The sequence below is a fragment of the Anabrus simplex genome, chromosome 2 (genome assembly GCF_040414725.1).
Source record: "Anabrus simplex isolate iqAnaSimp1 chromosome 2, ASM4041472v1, whole genome shotgun sequence".
Taxonomy (NCBI): Eukaryota; Metazoa; Arthropoda; class Insecta; order Orthoptera; family Tettigoniidae; genus Anabrus; species Anabrus simplex.
Genome location: NC_090266.1, coordinates 685,821,208 through 685,841,894, shown reverse-complemented (window position 1 = coordinate 685,841,894; position 20,687 = coordinate 685,821,208). Strand labels below are relative to the sequence as shown.

General features: G+C 40.0%; 1 protein-coding gene across 4 annotated transcripts in view; it reads right to left on the bottom strand.

Annotated features, from left to right (window-relative positions):
* Positions 1–1,248: 1,248 nt before the first annotated feature.
* The window catches only part of LOC136864373 (synaptophysin), a 134,241-nt gene continuing 114,802 nt past the window's right edge, over positions 1,249–20,687 (bottom strand). For all 4 annotated transcript variants that reach the window (XM_067141291.2, XM_067141288.2, XM_067141289.2 and 1 more), the window contains 2 exons: positions 9,329–9,511; positions 1,249–1,983 (listed from right to left, as the gene is read on the bottom strand). In XM_067141291.2, coding sequence (XP_066997392.1) covers positions 1,870–1,983; positions 9,329–9,511 — 297 coding nt within the window. In that variant the 3' untranslated portion in view covers positions 1,249–1,869. The remainder of the gene's footprint in view (positions 1,984–9,328; positions 9,512–20,687) is intronic.

The following is a 20,687-nucleotide window of genomic DNA, read 5'->3' as shown; positions in this document are numbered from 1 at the left end:
AGGGGTGTAATATAAAGGTGTTAGCATTAGGAATGTAATGTTGAAAATTCAGTACGATAAGATTGCTGTGAATGACATGGTTAACTAGAATTCAGCAACTGACGTGAATCGAGCTGACAATACATCCAGCAAAGGATGAATTCACAGAGCTGAATGACAAGGCATAAAAATTTACAGATAATGGTTTACAAGAATAAAAAGTCTAAACTGTGCACTGCGCTGGAAGTACGTCTCATGTTGAACTGGCACAAGGAGCTCATTTAGGGGCTGGGGACATACTGGCAAAAACCATGTACTTGATGTAAGTAAAGTCAAGTCAGAAAACCAGCGTAGCTATGCTCCCTGTACTGTCATGAGCAATAATGCTACAATGTAAGCAAGTAAGCTCGTAATTTTATGTGACTGATGATATTGAGATCATAGCCACGAGGCCTCCGGTTCAACTTGGAATCTGAACCACAGGGATGAACTTTTCATTTTTTTTAAAGTCCCACATGCATTGGCCAGGATTTGAACCGCAGCCACCATGGTGAGAATAAGTACAGGCATTAAGGGTTGCTTAAAAAATAAATGGGATCAGCCTATGTAAGTACTGCAGACTTGTTAGACCCTTATACTGTATTACCACTATCAAGTGTAGCTTTACTCTAAAGTTACCAAGAAAACTAAATATTTTATAAATGTTTATAGAGGTTCATGTAGGGATGCTTATGGCAAACCTGAACCATAAGTTTACATCAACTTCAAATCACTCTTATAGCACCCTCCAATTTTCAAAACTGAATGGAAAGAACAATATTACAAATAAAATAAATCCCTACTTTTCATTTTAATTTTCTCTCAAATCTTCAACAACAACAACAATAATAATAATAATAATAAAAAATGCTTAGTGTGATGTTAAATCCCAGTCATAACATACTTACTTCATATGAAGTCAGAACATAAATACTGACTTAAAACTATGTTAATGAATTACAAATTAAGTAAATAATAGTAGAAATGTGCAGTGAATAACAAATAAACAATGTCGAGTATTTATGGATTACAATAGCTCAACAATATGCGAACAATAGTTACAACTCCAAACTCCAATCCTTAAATACACAGATGAATTTTAGGCATTTACCTAAACCACAAACACAGCTGTTAAACAATACTGAAAGAAATATGCTCATAGAACTAACAGGCTACAACTATTATTTGTCATGATTACACTGAATGAACTGAGACTTATATAGCCATTAATTTAATTTGTTACATTGTTTTAATAGTAGAATGTGAATGCTAAGTCTACAACAATACCTGTACTAAAGTTTTTTTAGATGTTAGGTAGTTAAGTTCAAATTATATCACTATCAATTGTATATATATCTCTTTGTAAGACTCATCCCTGACATTTAGAAAGAGGCTATCAGTCTATTCCTAAACATATTCATCTCTCACAAAAGGGAATGTCCACAGTACAATCATTCTACACGTCACACAATAAGCTAATGCTATTTCAATATTTATGATGACCAAAAATGTGTGTATGTATATATATATATATTTACAAGAAATTACAACAGAAAACTAAAAAATTAAAAAATATACATATAACAGCAAGTGGGAAGATCAATCTGAAGAAGTACAATAAAGGAGGCCTGATGCATTATACAACCTTCCAGGATATTTCTCACATTGTCACAAATTCATAGCAGCTCATCGCAATTGCCTCCGTTTTCTTCCTTCAATTCACTTAATTGAGATTCTTAGTATTCCATTAACACACCTTGGTATACCAATGCAAGAAAAAATGTACATCTCAAAGGTGGTTGGCATAAAGTAAAAATTAACAATCTTCAAACGCTTGATTAGTGAAGAGTTTTAGGCAGCAGTCATCGTACCACTGGTACTCTGTTTCATTTTAAACCATGGCGTTTCCTTGTAAAGAAACCACAGATCAGATGCCCATAGAAAGAAGTTGAGAAAGCCTAAGATCTGAAACAAAAAATAAAATCCTGTTATTCGACTATTTCATAGTTTCAAAGAATTCAAACATTCTCAGAGCCAAGAAAAAATTCTAAGATTGGCCTCGCCTAACTGCTTCATCATTCTCTTCCCAAAAATATTTAAAAAATACACGCTGTACATAGGAGCGAATTTCTCACAAATAACAGAGCCTTCTGAAATACACGTAATTTCAAGTCCTCTCCCCAATATTACAAAAAATATATTTTCCAACATTTCAAAAAAAAAAAAAAAAAGCAACATAAAAGAACAAATTGCATATAGGTTTCTGAATGCCATGAAATGAATCTTTTTATAATTTAAAAATCTATGCTAGTACTCAATCTGTTTGTAGCTTTAATGGCTATAGACAATTTGGTCGTCAGCCACATGTAACAAATATACGAATACTCTGTTGACCAGGACTGTAGTAATGGGAGAAATTATAATTACTTTTCAGCTGTGATTGGAAAAAAGTTAAGAATTTACAATCTTAGAATTTTTAATTGTTGTTGTTGCTGCTGCTGTTGTTGTTGTTTGGTTCATCAGTTAATAGATGGTCTGATACAGAACTCGAAGCACCTTCTTCTGTGCTAAGCTCTTCCAGTCTGGGTATCTCAAGATGTGTCCTATCAGTGTATCTTTTCTTCCAGTCAAAGACTGCCAAATCATTGCCCTCTCACCAACTTGATTCAGTATCACTTAATTTGTGGTCTGATCTACCCATTTCACCTTCAGCATTCTTCTGTAAAACAACATCTCAAAAGCTTCCACTTTCTCTCTGCACCAGTTATTGTCCATGTTTCACTTCCATACAGTACTGCTTGAAACGAGTCTTCAGAAACATATTTCTAATACACAAACAATACATACAGGGTAGTAGTAAACAACACGAACCGGGTATATGAGTATTATAGGGTTGGTCATGCTGATAATTTGAAAGAAATAGACCTCTCACACTGTTATCATTTTATCAGTTGCTCAAGTTAGCCAAACAAATCGCTTTGCGTGGCGGTGTTGCTAAACCTGTACGTGACTTCAGAACGGCTCGAGACCCATGCCAAGAAATAAGCATTAAACACACCGTTGGTTTCAGTCAGTGTCACCGTAGCATACTTGCATTGGTGCAGCCCTGTCAGCTCGGAGGTCTATATTAAAATCTGGCAAAGTTTCATTCTTCGACTGGTGTTCAGCCACAAAGCCTCGCAAAGCCCATTTGAACTCGCCCATGAAGTGATCTGATTGGCAAACTCCAGAAGCTGATAAAATGACAATGGTGCGAGATAATGAATTATTCCTTTCAAATTATTTATCAGCATGACCAACCTCCAACGCTTATATACCCAGTTCACATTGTTTCCGATCACCCTGTATAAGTTTGGGGAGTAAATTTATTTTCTAATGGCAGGCCTTGCTTGTCTTGGCTAGTCTACAGTTTATCCATATTTCTAACATCATTGGTTATTCTACACTCTTAGTAACAATATTCATCTACTTCCATCAAGACTTCATTTCCTAATCTGACATTTCCTGCATAACTTCTATCACTCCATTAATTCTATTTCATTTGTAGCTTCAGGCATAAGGTTGAAAACAATCACAGGAAATTACAATCAAGCAGAAAGCCAACAGCCAGTAGTTTTATGAAAATGCTGAAATATTGCTTAAAGACTTGGAGCCTCCAGTTTCACATGAAATCCAATCCACAGGGAAATAACCTTTACAAACCACATTTGTTTTCTGAGACCTAAACCATAGCCAGCTTGATAAGAAACAAGTGATGATGTCGCTCAGCTATCACACCTCCCACTACAATCAAAATAAGTAGGTTCTCTTTCTGAGCAACAGTAGAGCATATATATTAAAATAGGAAATAGCGCTTGAAAGTGAAGAGGAAGAGAGGCATCAAGGCCTGCACCTACAGCTTCCATAAACAGGACATTTCAAAGGGTTACAGACATACTAAAGGAGCATATACAGTTCTGACAGAGAGGTCCGCAAATCAGAACCATGCTTCTCGAAGTAATTCAGAGTCAACACAAGTTTTTGAATGTACAGAACTACACTGGATGTAAAGCAGTGAGGAGGGAGGAGATGTGTTACAGAATAGTAGAATGAGACTCATTTGGCTTGCATAGAAAACTAGTACCTTCACTTCATCTATTTTGTGTCTTTGTCAATTGATAACACAGAAGTCCCAGCATTGTGAGGGCATTGTTGAATAGAACTTAACTGGTGTTTTTTAATTAGTACAATTACTCATTGTATAGTCATCATTCACTTGAAGTCTATGTTTGGGAGCATTTGTAATCTCATTGTTATGTTCATACACCACCATCAATCAACATTTGCAGTAAATGCATGAGGAAATCAAATGGGTGATTGTATTGCATAACTTTATAGAACATATGATTGGGTGGAGTTATGGAATCATTCTTAACCCCTTGATATCAACCTCCAAACATAGTAGCTACTTTTTTGCTATTGGCTTTACGTCGCACCGACACAGAGAGGTCTTATGGCGACGATGGGACAGGAAAGGGCTAGGACTGGGAAGGAAGCGGCCGTGGCCTTAATTAAGGTACAGCCCCAGCACAAACATAGTAGACACCCCTTTTTCTTCACATGCTGCCGACCTCCTCCCTACCTTAATTTCATTCCAGCTTGTAAAATTTTTAAGCTGACAAGTTAGGAATGCCTTACATTTGAAGGCCAATGGCTGTAGCAGTGTTGAAACACCGGACCTCGTGAGATCTCCGAAGTTAAGCAACATTGGGCGTGATCAAGATTTGGAAGGGTTGCCTCACGCTGTTAGCATGGAGAATGGAGGAGCGGAAAGGAACGGGCCACGCTACCATACGTAAACTCCGACTCAGGCACTTCTCTGCGGAGGTTCGGACCTGCCTTCGGGCAGAATACACCCTTACCTTATCTCTGAAGATTAAGAACACGTCATCTCTCCATCTATGACCGAGCCCAAATCACTGTTTGTTTCTTTTTAAAGATTGAAATTATCTGGTCTCTCTGAGTATGTACAGTCTTAAATTTCTACTGTATTCTAGTGGACATGTGGCTCACTGCACATTTCAATATGCAGTCTGATACAGTATCACCCCTCTTTTACACTTTTCAAATACCACAAAGAATACTGTTGTAAATGGCTGATCGAGTCACCTTATACAACTAAATCACCACAAGAAGATTGAAGATGAATGCTACGCAACACAAACTCAAATTTTAATAGACGTTTTATATACTGTTTTAATGAGTTAAATTTTTTAGTGTTTTATACTGTGACCTATATGTTTTAATGTGTTTAATGTACTCAAATCCAAGTACACTCATTAGGTTTTAGTTTATTGTAACCATCACCACCACCTTTAATCACAGATATTTTAACCTAACAATACTGCAATATATTTTATTCCCATCCGGATGATCTAACGTAACATCTTTGTGATTTTGTCTAATGACTATAAATGTTATGTACTAGCTGATGATGGCCATGAAAGGTCGAAACCGGTACTAGTGTAATAATCCATTCACAATAAATAAGTATTGATCGGTGGAACACTTTTCTTGTCTATACATTGAATCCAATCAATACGGAAAATGAAACTTATAAATAATAATAAGTGGTATGTTCCCAGCTGTCAGCGGAGAGATGGCGTGGAATGACATTAGTAGATGAATAAGTTTGAGTGGCGTTATAAAAGTAGGAAAGATCACAGTATGAAGATAAAGTTGGAATTCACAAGGACAAACTGGGGCAAATATTCATTTATAGGAAGGGGAGTTAGGGATTGGAATAACTTACCAAGGGAGATGTTCAATAAATTTCCAATTTCTTTGAAATCATTTAGGAAAAGGCTAGGAAAACAACAGATAGGGAATCTGCCACCTGGGCGACTGCCCTAAATGCAGATCAGTATTGATTGATTGATTGATTGATTGATTGATTGAGTCATCACTGTCATCAATCACATTCCTTGCACTTGTGGAACATACTCCACATTAGTAGCATAATAAAAATAAGCATAATAAAAACTACAGTATTTTTTTAATATGTCATTTTAGAGCATAAAACTCAAAATATGATGAATATATTTAAAAAAAAAGGCAAAATATGCATTTTATGCACAATAAAAGTGGTCGTATTCTGTTCAGATATCAATGATTTGCATAAATAATTTATCAGCATATTCATATAATGGTAGGAAAATAAATGCAAACGCATGTACTTCCAATCCCTAGACATTAACAAACATTATTAAAGATGACAATTGACTAATAGTAATAATCTAATTAATTAATACAGAAATCTTGCAATAAGATTAAATTATTTTCATAATTAAGTTTTTTTTAATTCCAGTTCCAATATGCTTAATTATGTTGATTTTAAGCATTATTATTTACAATTATCTACAATCTGTATAAAAATCAGTATGCAGTGATAAGAATCGAGGGCTTTGAAAAAGAAGCAGCAATCCAGAAAGGAGTGAGGCAAGGCTGTAGTTTGTTCCCCCTCCTTTTCAATGTTTACATAGAACAGGCAGTAAAGGAAATCAAAGAAGAATTTGGAAAGGGAATCACAATCCAAGGAGAGGACATCAAAACCTTGAGATTTGCCGATGATATTGTTATTTTATCTGAGACTGCAGAAGATCTCGAGAAGCTGCTGAATGGTATGGACGAAGTCTTGGGTAAGGAGTACAAGATAAAAAATAAATAAGTCCAAAACAAAAATAATGAAGTGCAGTCGAATGAACGCAGGTGATGCAGGAAATATTAAATTAGGAAGTGAAGTCTTAAAGGAAGTAGATGAATATTGTTACTTAGGTAGTAAAATAATCAACGATGGCAGAAGTAAGGAGGACATAAAATGCAGATTAGCACAAGCAAGGAAGAGCTTTCTTAAGAAAAGAAATCTGCTCACTTCCAACATTGATATAGGAATTAGAAAGATGTATTTTAACACTTTCGTGAGGAGCGTGGCATTGTATGGAAGTGAAACATGGATGATAACTAGCTCAGAAAGAAAGAATAGAAGCTTTTGAAATGTGGTGTTAGAGAAGAATGCTGAAGGTGAGATGCATAGATCGAATCACAAATGAAGAGATACTGAATCGAATTGGCGAGAGAAGATCGATTTGGCTAAATTTGACGAGAAGAAGAGATAGAATGATAGGACACACATCTTAAAGACACCCAGGACTTGTTCAGTTGGTTTTTGAAGGAAGTGTAGGTGGCAAGAACAGCAGAGGTAGACCAAGGTATGAATATGAAAAGCAGATTAGAGCAGATGTAGGATGCAGTAGTTACGTAGAAATGAAAAGGTTAGCACAGGATAGGGTGGCATGGAGGGCTGCATCAAACCTGTCTATGGACTGATGACACAAACAACAACAACAACAACAAGCATTCAGCCCATGCTGTTACCGTTCATTTCTTGGAGATCAATTTCAGATTCAAAATACCTGAATGCCTGATTTTTCTTGGCAATTTTATAGGCTGTTCTGAGGATTTGGGAGGACATCTCCTTGTAATGTTCAAAAGCTTGAGTAAAAAGGACCTCCAAACTTTTTAAATTTTGCAGCAATTAATATATCAGTGGCAGCCTTATGAATGGAACTAATTTTATGAACATGGATCTTCTTCTTCTTTTTTTTTTTTTTTTTTTGCAGTGAAGTCATTTGAATTTTTAAAATTTTCACCAAAATAAGTAAGATGAACATTTATTTGCCCATGGCTTAGAACCCTGCTTGTTTGGGTCCAAACCCAAACTGATTACTTCTTATATTTATTCAAACAAGTCTGAAACAGAATTATCTTCCATTTACACAGACAACTCCTCTCACAGTCATGGATAACCACTAACTGGAGAGAGAGTATTCATTACTGAATGACTGCTCTCAGCCTACAGCCAAGGAGAGAACATTCCATCTACTGGAACCTTAAAAAAAAAATATATATATATATCCAACCATTACATTAAAAATTAATAACGATGACAAGCCATCTTACCAAATTATTTCCCTGATCAATGCCTTATTTTTATAAATTCCCACCATATTCCAAATAAGACCTAGTGTTTATCTTACAATAGTTATGTTCATCCCTGACTTACCTTATTGAATTCTGAGGGAGTTGCTCTGCTCCTACATTCAGACACCAACCACTCCCTTTGAATATCTCTAATTCATATAATAAATTGTTTCCGTTAATAATGTTATTTGCTTTACGTCCCACTAACTACTTTTACGATTTTTGGAGACACCAAGGTGCCGGAATTTAGTCCTGCAGGAGTTCTTTCATGTGCCAGTAAATCTACCGACACGAGGCTGAAGTACTTTTAACACCTTCAAATACCACAGGACTGAGCCAGGATCGAACTTGCCAGGTTGGGGTCAGAAGGCCAGAACCTCAACAGTCTGAGCCACTCAGCCCGGCCTGTAATTTGTTTCCTCAGCGATACCTCTATTATCTCAAAGCCCTTCGACCAATAATTTCTGAATCCCGAACTCTCTAGCATACTTTTCACTTTGGTTAACCGGTACCCTTCCAGGATCAAACTGATTACTTCTTGGCATATTTTACAGCCAAGCTTTTTATTTTTTGCGATTAACAGTCATGCTTTTCCACAAAAATGATCTTTTTGCTGTGGAGTCAAACACTAGGGATGATCATTAGCAACCATATTATCAGTAACCACAGCCATGGGTTTGGCTTTTACAAATTTGATCACAACAGTCTCCCCCAAACTTGTTTTCAGCATAGTACATTCACTTGATTCACTCTCGGAATGTTCAATTTCATAGCTGCCAGAGTGGAAGAGAAGAACAGAGTGATTTTTAAATTCATTACGTTTGATAAAGACCATATAAAAAAAAAGCCAGTTCATTTATAGGATGCACAACAGATGCAACCACAGAATATAAAGCAACAAAGTAAAGTGATAAGAAGTGAATCCGATCATAGTTACATGAAGGAAGCTCCCAAATATTAAGGGGCAAGCACTTACAGTCAAAACAGTACTACTGAACTGGATCAATATATTTTATGATACAGTCCAGAACTATTGATGAGAGTTAATCTATTAATACTTCCTGATGCCATAATCCGAACATCAAGTGATGGCAGAATCTACCTGGACACACACTTTTAAACATTAAATCGATATTTTCACCAGAATATTTTGAATCTAAAGTTTACTGTCACGTACCGGCAGGAAAGAACCTCTGGCTTTTGCACACATACACAAAAAATATGGCCTCCTTCATATAAACTCAAAATGAGAAGCTATGATAAATAATCTTCAAGAAATCACAGTACTTACGACTGAGATGTTAAGGCCTGAATAATTCCCAACTGACACGGTATCTACGGTATAAACTTTCTTATTGTAGATGCTTATTAGATTATTTGGTGAAGTTGCTGTCTTCAAACCCGTCAGTCCATTAGCCCAGGCAGCACTCCCAGAGAGCCAAAATACTGCCAAAATGGTTGTCAGGATGAAATCCTAAAATAAAGAAGAGATAACATTTCATATAAATACATTTGCTTACTTTACTTTGAATTTAATAGTCTGATTTTTAAATGTATTGATACAAAGACAAAATGGTATGTATTGGATATTAAAGGATAGATAACAGAAAATAGGTCTTTAACCAAAAGCTGTACTATAAAAAATACACCTATGTGAAAATTACAAAAATTTTATAATACAAATATAGTAGAAAAACCTGGAAATCATCCTCAAAATAATTATAGCCTTTGGTTTCTTTACTTACTACACAACTCGGTGAGATAATTTGTCAGAACTTATTTACTGTCTCCAAAAGGAGATCAAACTACTGCTACCTATAATATATCCCACATTTATCGAAGTTCCAAGTTGGTACTGCAAACTCTACATGGTGGTGATGAAAATATTGTTCTTATTGGGCATCTATACACAGATTGGTCTGATGTTGCCTTCCATGTCACCCTACCCATAACTATTGTAGCACACTATGCTTTGTTTGTTGTACTGAGATTCTATGGAATCACTTTGTGACTTCCCCACTCCACTTTCCTTACAATGTTGATACCCCCATTCTAGGGTGTCCCTTATTTTTCAAAGTTTTATTTTTGCAATGCATAGGTTATTGTTTTATTCATTTGGGCCTAAAACACCCCCAAAAAAATTTTTCCCTTATTTGGAACAGTGCAAGCCGCGCCGACTCGCGCGCAAACATGTTCATACAAGTTGCGTCACAAGAGTGGCGCGCTCTCATTGTTACTGTCACTTTAGTTTTTGCTTATCGGGTAGCTAGCACGGATTGTTTTATATTTTGAAGATGTCAGTGGAACTAATGAGCAATAAAAAAGTAGTTTCTTGGTTGGTGAAATAATCACCAAATAAGAGGCGCAAAATTACTATCTGATCGTCAAGTTCTCGCAATTCTATTTTTCAACATACGTGAGGTTAAGTTGACTGTGAGTGAACGCACAAATCTTGTCATTTGGGAGTGCAATATATTCTGGGAAAAGGCTAGAATACTTACCAGAGCTGTGCCTAATTGTGTTAAGTTAGTGAATCTTTATCAGGTCTGGCGAGAACTGCAAAAAAGAAACAGCAAGAAGATTCAGGATTTACATAGGCGCCACAGGGAGAACTTTCAACTTGAATTAGATAATTTATTCGATATCGCACATGCTGATGCTCTTGAAGGAATAAAAATCAAAAGAAGATAAAATATATTTGCGAAAGCAACGAGAGCCAGGGCGTTCGGGGCGCCTACCGGGTGTTGACAAAAAGTTGGCTGAAATTGAAGAAAGGGCCAGGCTGAGAAAACTCACAGAAGATAAAGAGAGACTAAAGCAAATGCCTTCTGCGAGCTCATTGGAATCTGCAACTTTACAGATCTTTGATACACATTAAGACGTAGAAGAACAATCTACAAGCTCTGTAGAAAGCCTGGAAGAATCTCTGCCATCCACATCTCAATCTGTAAGTTCTTTCGCTACGTTGACAAGAAGAGGAAGAAAAGATTTTATCACATCTAAATTAGTTGCAACTATAGACATATGTCAACTAAGCATCAGAGATTCTGTTTATATAATTCAGTCTGTAGTAGAAGCACTTGGTCTTAGTTCCTTCAATTACCCGATCAACAAATCATCTATTCAACGCAATCGAACACAAATGAGAAAAGATAAGAGCGGGATCCATTAAATCCGATTTTCATCATGACGTGCCCGAAAGTAGTTACTGTTCATTGGGATGCAAAATTGTTACCTGGTCTGGACGTAAGAAGTTCTAAAGAAGAACACCTACCAATTATTATTTCATATGACAAGGAAGAACAACTTCTTGCTGTGCTGAAGTTAGACAACTCTTCCGGCAAAGAGCAAGTGAAAGCAGTATCAAATGCCCTTCATGACTGGAACCTGGATGATAAGGTACAAATAATGTGCTGTGATACAATAGCATCTGCGAGCATTCACGTTCATGCATTTCTTGAGAGGAACTCGCTAACACCCGACTGTATGCATTCAAAACGAGCGCCAAGCGCGCAGGCATTGTGGGAGACAGCATGCAAACTAGCGCTCCTCCAGAACGCCAGCCAAGGCCAAGTGACGTCACACCGAAGGTTCTCTCTTGTTCTATGGCATTTCATCATGAACAGAATGTAATATCATAATTTCGAGAACGTCACCTTGTAAGCCTGAACAATAAATGCTGCTAGCCAAAATTTCATGTAAATCGACAGAAGGATGGCGGAGATATAAATTTTTCTCGATGCTCACATTGCGCAACCACGCCGTCCGACCTTCGGCAATAAAAGGGAGTCGCCAACCTTGAGTGAAGCAGTGTGCAGTATGCAGTGAGTGCGTGTGTCACTCAGTGTGTGTGTGCGTGTGTGTGTGTGTGTGTGTGTGCAAGCAAGCACATCGTCGCCTCACTATACGGTTCGAAAGTGTTAGTGTTGAAAGCCTTCTCCGTGGACTTTGACTTTGCACGTGAACGAAAGCTTATTTTCGTTTTTATCAGTCTGAAGAACTGTGCAATTGTATTTCGTTTGTGGATTGTGAATTTAAAGAGACTGTACATTTGAAACTGTGCTGTAGTTGTTTCCTCTACCGTGTTAAGCTATCTCGTAAAATTGTGCCCTAGCGACTGAACAATTCTTTTATGAACAGTGTCACGTTATTTTGTAAAGAACAGTGCCTACTTTTTTTCCCCTTAAAGACTGTGTCTATCACTCCGCGTGAAAACAGTGTTAATATTTCCTAGCATAAACTGTGCCAACCTTCATTTCATTCAAAGACTATGTCAATTCCCCTCATAAAACTGTATAAAATTACGCCTCAAGTGATAACCTTGCCTCTGAGAAATTACAACATAACAGAACTTGGACTGTCATAAACTGTTTCTTTATATTTTCGTAGAAGCTTTAATTTATTTCAACGAGAGTGTGCGTGCTGTACTCATTGCATACAGTGCAGAGACTGTATCCAAAGAATTTAATTTATTTTTTTGAGATTGAGTGAAGTGCTTAATTATTGCATCTCGGATGGTTCCAGATTGCTTTCATTATTTATTATTTCAAGTACGATGGTGCCTACTGCATTATTCTCACGGAACTGTGACTGATTTCATCTTTGTTTCAAAAGTGCGTCCAACACCATTTACTGTGGAAACTATTCAAAAGTGCTTCGCCTTAATTCGCAGTGCGGTAGAAAAGTGTCGCACTAGATTCCCTTGACATTCTGTGCGGAAGTTCTTCATTTCTCCGCTCCTTAACAACTATTTCACGCTGCACGATCTGCCTCGGGTTCGAGTCGCCGTCAACGTCCAGTGCTGAGACAACACCAACGACACGGGACGATGCCGACGATGAAAGACGACGCCGACGCCGCAGAACGTCTCCTCCACACCTTCAAGGGCAATCTCACAACACATCTGTAAAAGGTGATATAATTCCTCTGCTTATCTCTTGAATAAACTGCAAGTTCCACTTTAATCATAAATTTATTTCACTACCCTTCTCTCATAATTTCTAAGCATGAGCCGTACACGCCTTGACGTTATCCATGCTCTCCGACAAATTGAAGTACGGGCGTTCCTGTTTCAATACAGGATGCTTGAACGGAGCTTGTGTGCTTTTAGAGAAAAAACTACCCATCATATTTAAGAACTGGTGCTCAAAAGTGTGTTGTGTGCTTTTAGAGCAAAAACTACCCATCATATTTAAGAACTGGTGCTCAAAAGTGTGTTTGGATCAAAGATCCAACAAATCACTAGCAGTCCTGATATTCCGCTGTTCAAAAAGTTCAGAGACAACTGGAAGAATATTAATCCTAGTGCCATCGAACCGTGCACTGATTTTGTCCAATGTCTCTGTGAGGCAAATATTATTGAACTGGTGACGTTTTTTTACAGTGGGCTGGCAAAATCGACTATACGAGATGATTATTGCAAGCTCATTGAGCTCACTATTGTTTTTCTGGGTGGAGACATTAAAAATAAAATAAAAATCAGACCTGGTGCAAGGCATCAAGCACGATGGATGGCAAGACCTATTTACGCCTTAAAAATGTGTTTACTGCAGTCCCAGTTTAAAATGAGCACTAAGGACAAACAAGCTTTACAAGATATACAAGACATAGTTTGGCGATAAAAGTGCCGAATCAAAATTTTTGTCTTTTAAAGACCTTAAAAGATTACGAGAAAGTTAACAAGTTGATTTCCAATGCGGCTTTAAAAAAGTTCAGTCAACACTTGTGGTACTTGTCAGAGGAAATAGCCATCCTTTCAATTTTTTATCATGAAGTTGATGAGCAGACCAAAGGAAACATTGTAGAAAACTAACAAAAAGAAAGCTTTGGCGATTCCGGAAAGAGATATGTTCCATCGAAAGAAGAGATGTCTGGCTCTCTATATGGTACGTAGTAGACTAGTAGTGTTTAATATGGTATTTAATTTAGAACTTATTGGTTTTATTTATAGGCACTACAAGTATTTTTTATCTTGTTTCAGGGAAATCTTTGAGTGATTTTGTTTCTGTCAAGACTAAAGATTTATTTTCATGACTGAAACTTGATAGTGGTTTCCTTCAAGAAATTGTATCTTCATGGAAAGACGTGACGTTTGTGGAAGCAAAAAAGAAGGTTTCTACCTTAGAAGCAGTTAATGACACAGCTGAAAGAGCTGTTAAACTAATGACAGACGTTCATGGTTTGATTACCGCAGATAAAGAACAGAAGCAGTTCATATTACATTGTGTGCAAGAACATAGAAAAATTTACCCAGACTGTAAAAAAGAGACTTTGAAGAGGAAATACCCAAATGAATAACTATAGAAATTGTATCTTTTTTGTTCTTACAAGTAGAACATTATATAAATTTCTGTTTTCATTTATATTTCTCTAAAATAATTGTTTTGAGTGATCATCTACAACTACATTTAAGACACACTTTAAACAGCTATTTTCTAAAACTTTTAGGCCTCGTTGGCACGGGTTAAAATTAGTGTAGGAAGTTGAAATTCTGTACCTGGGTAACTAATAGACTAATAAACACAATAACGGGGTATGCGTTTCAATAAATGAAAAAAAAAATCCCTTTTAAAGAACACCCTACCCCATACTCTCCTCCAGAGCAGAGTAAATTAATCTTTAACGAATCATGTCATCAACTGATCATCCTATTCTTGGTTGAAAGTCACCAAACTGTTCATCTATCACCAACTTCATTCAGTATATTAATTGTGCTCTGATGTACTCATCTTCAGCACTCTTTGTAAATTATATTTCAAAGCTTCTATTCTCTTTCTTTCTGTACCAGTTATCAACACTGTCTGACAAAATAAAATAAATGAAACCAAATAAATGAAGCAACCAAAAGGGGAGGAGGAAACAAAATTAATCTTCATGCGTATTGAGGATATGTGATATTTCAGTGATTACAAAATCAAGACAAAATTTACAAAGAATGTGGTAGTACAAGCCCACTTATCAGTACGATGTTACACTCCGTCTGGCCTGGATGCATGCACTGATACGGTTGGGAAGGTTTTCAAAGTCGTTATATCCTCTCCTGAGGCAAGCTGGCCCACAACTGTTGTAACTGGTCCTTGATATCCTGGATGCTGGCAGTGGGACGGAGTGGACGTCTGAGCTGGTCCCACACATGTTCCATCAAGGACAGATATGGCCACAGGAGTAACTCAACATCATGCAGACTGTTCATAGACACACGTGCCTTGTATGGACGAGCATTGTCCTGTTGAAAAATGGCACAATGATGCTGTCGCATAAGACATAAAACATGAGGACGCAGGATGTCTGTCATATACCTTTGTGCCACCAGTTTCCTCAATCATTACCTACTGTGACTGGAAGTCATACCCAATGGCTCCCACAACATGACGCCACGAGCAGCACTGCTGTGCCTCTCCAAAACATTGGAAGAAGGGGACCATTTCCCAGGTCGCTGCCATACTCGCCGACAATGGTCATCTGGGGTAGCAGAACTGAGATTCATCGCTGAACACAATGCGATGCCATTCATCAGCAGTCCATGCTTCCCGGTCACAGCATCACTCCAAACGCAGCCATTTGTGTTCTGATGATGATGCTTGTTGTTTTAAGGGGCCTAACATCGAAGGTCATCGGCCCCTGATGGAACGAGATGGATGACATTGAACATGATATTTAAAATTTTAAAATGTATCCACTGACAAGAGTTTAAAATAAAAAATAAAAATGGTGATGAGAAAATGAGTATGGGATTAAAACAGCAGTGGATCTAATTCGCAATGCCTTCGTTTCTAATAAAATAAGAGAAAATATAGGAGACAAAGGAATAAGGCATTGCCTGGTAGTACAAATGTATATACATAATTTACGTTAGACGTTAAAATAACACATTAAAATGCACAACACAAACTAAAATCGAGTCAATAGGATAAAAGCGCAATTGATACAAATACACTAGCACAAAACACAACATTACACACGATAAAACAGTCCACTATCCCTCATAAAGCGGATGATGAGGTCTGCTGACTGCTCGTCATCACGCAGGATAAGGGAGAGGGTACTCGGGAGGTTAAGACTACGGCGAAGATCGACCAGGTACACACACTCCGTAAGGATGTGTACCACGGTAAGATGATCGCCGCAAGTACACACCGGAGGGGGTTCTCCTTTCAATAGATGGGAGTGAGTCAGGACACCGTGGCCGATCCGAAGACGACATATTACCACAGCTTCCCTCCGCGAAGCCCGAAGGGAAGTCTGCCATACCTTCGTTGTACCTTTTATCACTCTCAGCTTATTTGCAAGAGGAGTGGCCTGCCACTCCATCTCCCAATGGGACATAACCAGATGTCTCAGCTGAGAGCGAATATCACTTGCTGGAACCTTGAAAGGCAACGGGGGCAGTGTAACTGCTTCCTTGGCAGCCTTATCTGCTAATTCATTCCCCTCTATGCCCATGTGGCTTGGGAGCCACATAAAAGTGATTTTGGTGCCGGAATCCGAACACCCGGCCAGCAAGTCCTGGACCCGCTGCACCAGAGGGTGTTGAGGGAAACAAGTATCAAGAGACTGTAGCGAGCTCAAGGAGTCAGTACACAGAAGAAAGTGTCGGCGTCCATTGGACAGTGCGTGCCGCAGAGCTTCACAGATAGCATAGAGCTCTGCTGTGTACACACTACAGGTTTCTGGGAGAGCAAAAAGAAACCTCACATTGTCGACAACGAACGCACAACCCACCTTCGTATCTGTTCTTGAACCAGCCATGTAGGCGACGACTGAACCTGGATAGCGGCCAACAACGGAGAGGAAGAACCTCCGATAAATCGAGGGGTCCGTGTTTCCTTGCGGGCCAGTGTGCAAATCCAGGATTATTTCAGGTCGTCGTACTACCCACGGAGGTAGCCCACTTGGTTGTCTGACAAGGCAAGAAACCGAAGGTACGTCAAACAATTCGTAACTGCTATCCAAGCATATCCCAACCGGCCGCGTCGCTCGAGGGCAAGCAGTGTACAGCAAACGGTTGCCATTGTTGAACATGCAAGGATAACTTGGATGAAGTGACATCTGTCGCAAATTTGCAGCATATGTAAGTAAGAGTTGCTGGCGCCTCAGGTGTAAAGGCAGCACACCAGACTCAGCGAGGAGGCTGGCAACGGGGCTTGTGCGAAAAGCTCCCGTCGCCAACCTAACCCTGCCATGGTGGATGCTGTTTAGCTTCGCAAGACCGCTTGGTCTTGCTGAGCCATATGCTGCACTGCCGTAGTCTAGTCGAGATAAAATATGTGCCCTATAGAATCGGAGGAGCACCGCGCGGTCAGCCCCCCAAGAAGTGCTGCTAAGAAACTTCATGATATTAAGCTTCTTAGTGCATTGCACTTTTAACTGCCGCACGTGTGGCTCCCATGATAATTTACTGTCAAAAAGGAGTCCAAGAAATCGGTAAGTGTCAATAACTGGAAGAACGACATTTCGTAATAAAGCTCAGGATGGGGGTGAAGAGTATGTTGACGACAAAAGTGGACAACAGAGGTCTTTGCGGCAGAAAACCGAAAGCCATGTTCTAAGGTCCACTGCTCCACCCTCCTAATAGCTTGCTGTAACTGTTGCTCTGCGACTGCCATACTGCACGAGCTATTGTGCAGAGCAAAATCGTCCACATATAGGGACAGTATTACTGCTGGGCCAGCAGCAGCGACAATACCGTTTATGGTAATACCGTTTATGGCAATCGCGAACAGAGTGACACTAAGGACCGATCCCTGAGGGACTCCATTTTCTTGAACGTGGTATTGCGAATAGGTCCTCCCTACTCGGACACGGAATAGACTGAGGGACAAAAAATTTTCAATAAATACCGGCAAGTTACCTCGGAATCACCATTGATGCAGGACTGAAAGGATGCCGTATCGCCATGTGGTGTTGTAGGCCTTCTCTAAGTCAAAGAAAACAGCTACCAAGTGCTGTTTGCGGAGAAACGCATCCTGGATAGAGCTCTCCAGGCATACCAAGTGGTCAGTAGTCGAGCGAGCGGCTCGAAAACCACATTGGTACTCGGACAAGAGTCCTTATTTCTCCAGACATCACACGAGTCAGCGATTTACCATCCTCTCAAATAGCTTACACAGGCAGTTTGTAAGACAAATCTGTCTGTAACTTCCTCATACTTAGGATCTTTGTCAGGCTTGAGGACAGGAATGACTATGCCCTCTCGCCACTGAGATGGAAAACCGCCCTCTATCCAGATTCGGTTGAACACACGAAGGTGATATAGTAGACTATCATCACTAAGGTGTTTCAACATCTGGTTATGGATGTTGTCCAGTCCAGGAGACGTGTCCTTGCAAAGCGCCAAGGCGCTGCGGAGTTCCCATTCCGTAAAGGGCACGTTGTAGTCCTCTGAAGCTTGGGTGGCAAAACTAAGGTGATGACGTTCTGCCTCCCACTTCAGAGGGAGGAAATCAGGATGGTAATTCCCGGAGCCAGAGACATCCGCGAAATGACTAGCGAGATGGTTAGCAATCGCGAGAGGGTCAGTGGCGACACTGCCTGCAATGGAAATTTCCGGTACAGCAGATGATCCTTGGATACCCAAAATCCGTCGAAGCTTTGTCCACACTTGAGATGATGGAGTATGTGACGTCACAGACGACACATCTCTTCCATGAAGCCTTCTTACTTTGTCGAATAAGAACTCGCGCCTTAGTGCGGAGTTTCTTAACGTTACCAAGTTGGCCAGAGTAGGCTGTCTACAGTAACGCTCATGAGCTCGATGGCGTTCTTTGATGGCTGCTGCTATTTCATCGTTTCACCAAGCAACGAGTTTTCGGTGAGGAGTCCCCGAGAAGAACGGAATGGACTCCTCAGCAGCAGCAAGAATAACTTGGGTGAAGTATGTTATTTTCTCGCCGACGGTCCGTCTGATATCGTCATTAAAGACAGCTAGTGATGTGTACTTTGGCCAATCAGCATGTTTAAGAATCCATAAGGGGGGAGCCTCAACGGATTTATGTTTCAACAAAGTAAGGATGATGGGAAAATGGTCACTGTCACAGAGATCATCGTGTGTATTCCACCGAAACAGTGGAACCAAAGTTCGGCTGCATAGACTTACGTCCATGCGAGAATATGTGCCGTAACGTACACTAAAGTAAGTTGGTTCCCCGGTGTTCAAAATACATAAATCCAGCTCTTTTACTAATGTTTCCAGCTCTCTTCCCTGGGAGCAAGGTGTCTCAGAGCCCCATAAGAGGAAGGGAGGTGGAAGCTGATTTATAAGATCAGCGACATCATTTATGTTAAGATGCTGACCTGGTGGAAAATAAACATTACACACTGTTGCTATGACAGGCAGCGAAACGCGAACAGCTAGCCTCAAGCGGGGTTCTTAATGGAACCTCTTTGCAGTAGGTATCAGAACGTACAAAAATGCCAACACCACTGGAAGCCCGGTGAGCATAGTATCGTTCTGTCGAGTATAGTCTGAAATTTCTCAAGACCGTATGATGACCAGGTCTGAAGTTGGTCTATACTTGCTGCGTACTCACTAATGAGCTGACGTAATTCAGCAAGATGCCTGTCATAACCGTTACAATTCCACTGTAACAGTGCCATAGTGTGGACTATAAAAGGAGTGTTAGGTTATGAGCGACAAAATGCTCGCAAGTCTAAACACTATCTACATCTGTAGATGTAGAGGACAGCGCGACATCCATCCTGTCATCAACAGATGGCGGGGGTGCCGCCCAGAACTTCGACGTTTTTCGAGGGCGAGCAGGTCCCCTACGAGGAGAGCGCGCAGATTTGGGAGCAGGAGTACCTCCTGGCGCAGACTCATACCCCCCAGATGGGGGGCATGACTTCTCCTTCGCAGGGGAAGTGCGAGAGCGCTCAGTACGGGCACTCTTCTTCGCCGCCTTCTTTTCTTGTTTAGACGGGCTGGGAGATGGTTTCCCAGCCCTGGTCGACGATACCGCTTCCGCCGGCTGGGGCACGGCTTTCGCCGACCTCTTAGGGTGGGGGGACTCAGTCTTCCCCCCTTGCTGTGGCGGCTGGGAACTGCCAGCCTGCACAGACTTCTGATTGGTTGAAGGTGGGGTGGTCCCCACCTTCGAGCTTTTACTCTTTGCGATGTTGCATTGAGGAGCAACAGTCGCCTTGGGCGCAGCGATCGTCACGGGTAACGATGTCGAGAAAGACAAACCTGGAAGACTCTCAGCTATCAAGCTATAGTCGAGTGTACGGGGAGGTGTATTCGTAGAATTAAACTTATGCCGCACTTCCTGGTAGGAAAGACCATCCAGGGTCTTGATCTCCTAATCTTCTTCTCACTCAGATATGTCGGACAATTCCAATCCCGAGGAGAATGAAAACCAGAGCAGTTAGTGCACTTTTATGGAGTTGTGCACTCCTCCGCGCAGTGAGCTACTCGTCCACATGTACCACATACAGCCTGATTTGAACAGCGAAATACCATATGTCCAAATCGCTGGCATTGATAGCATTGCATAGGAGGCGGGATGTACGGCCTCACATCGCAACGATAAGTTGTTACCTTGACTTTCTCTGGTAACACTGACAACTTGAAAGAGACAATGAAGGCACCAGTGGCAACGTCTTCACCGTTGACCTTGCGCGTAATACGCCGGACGTGTGTCACCACGGTTCTT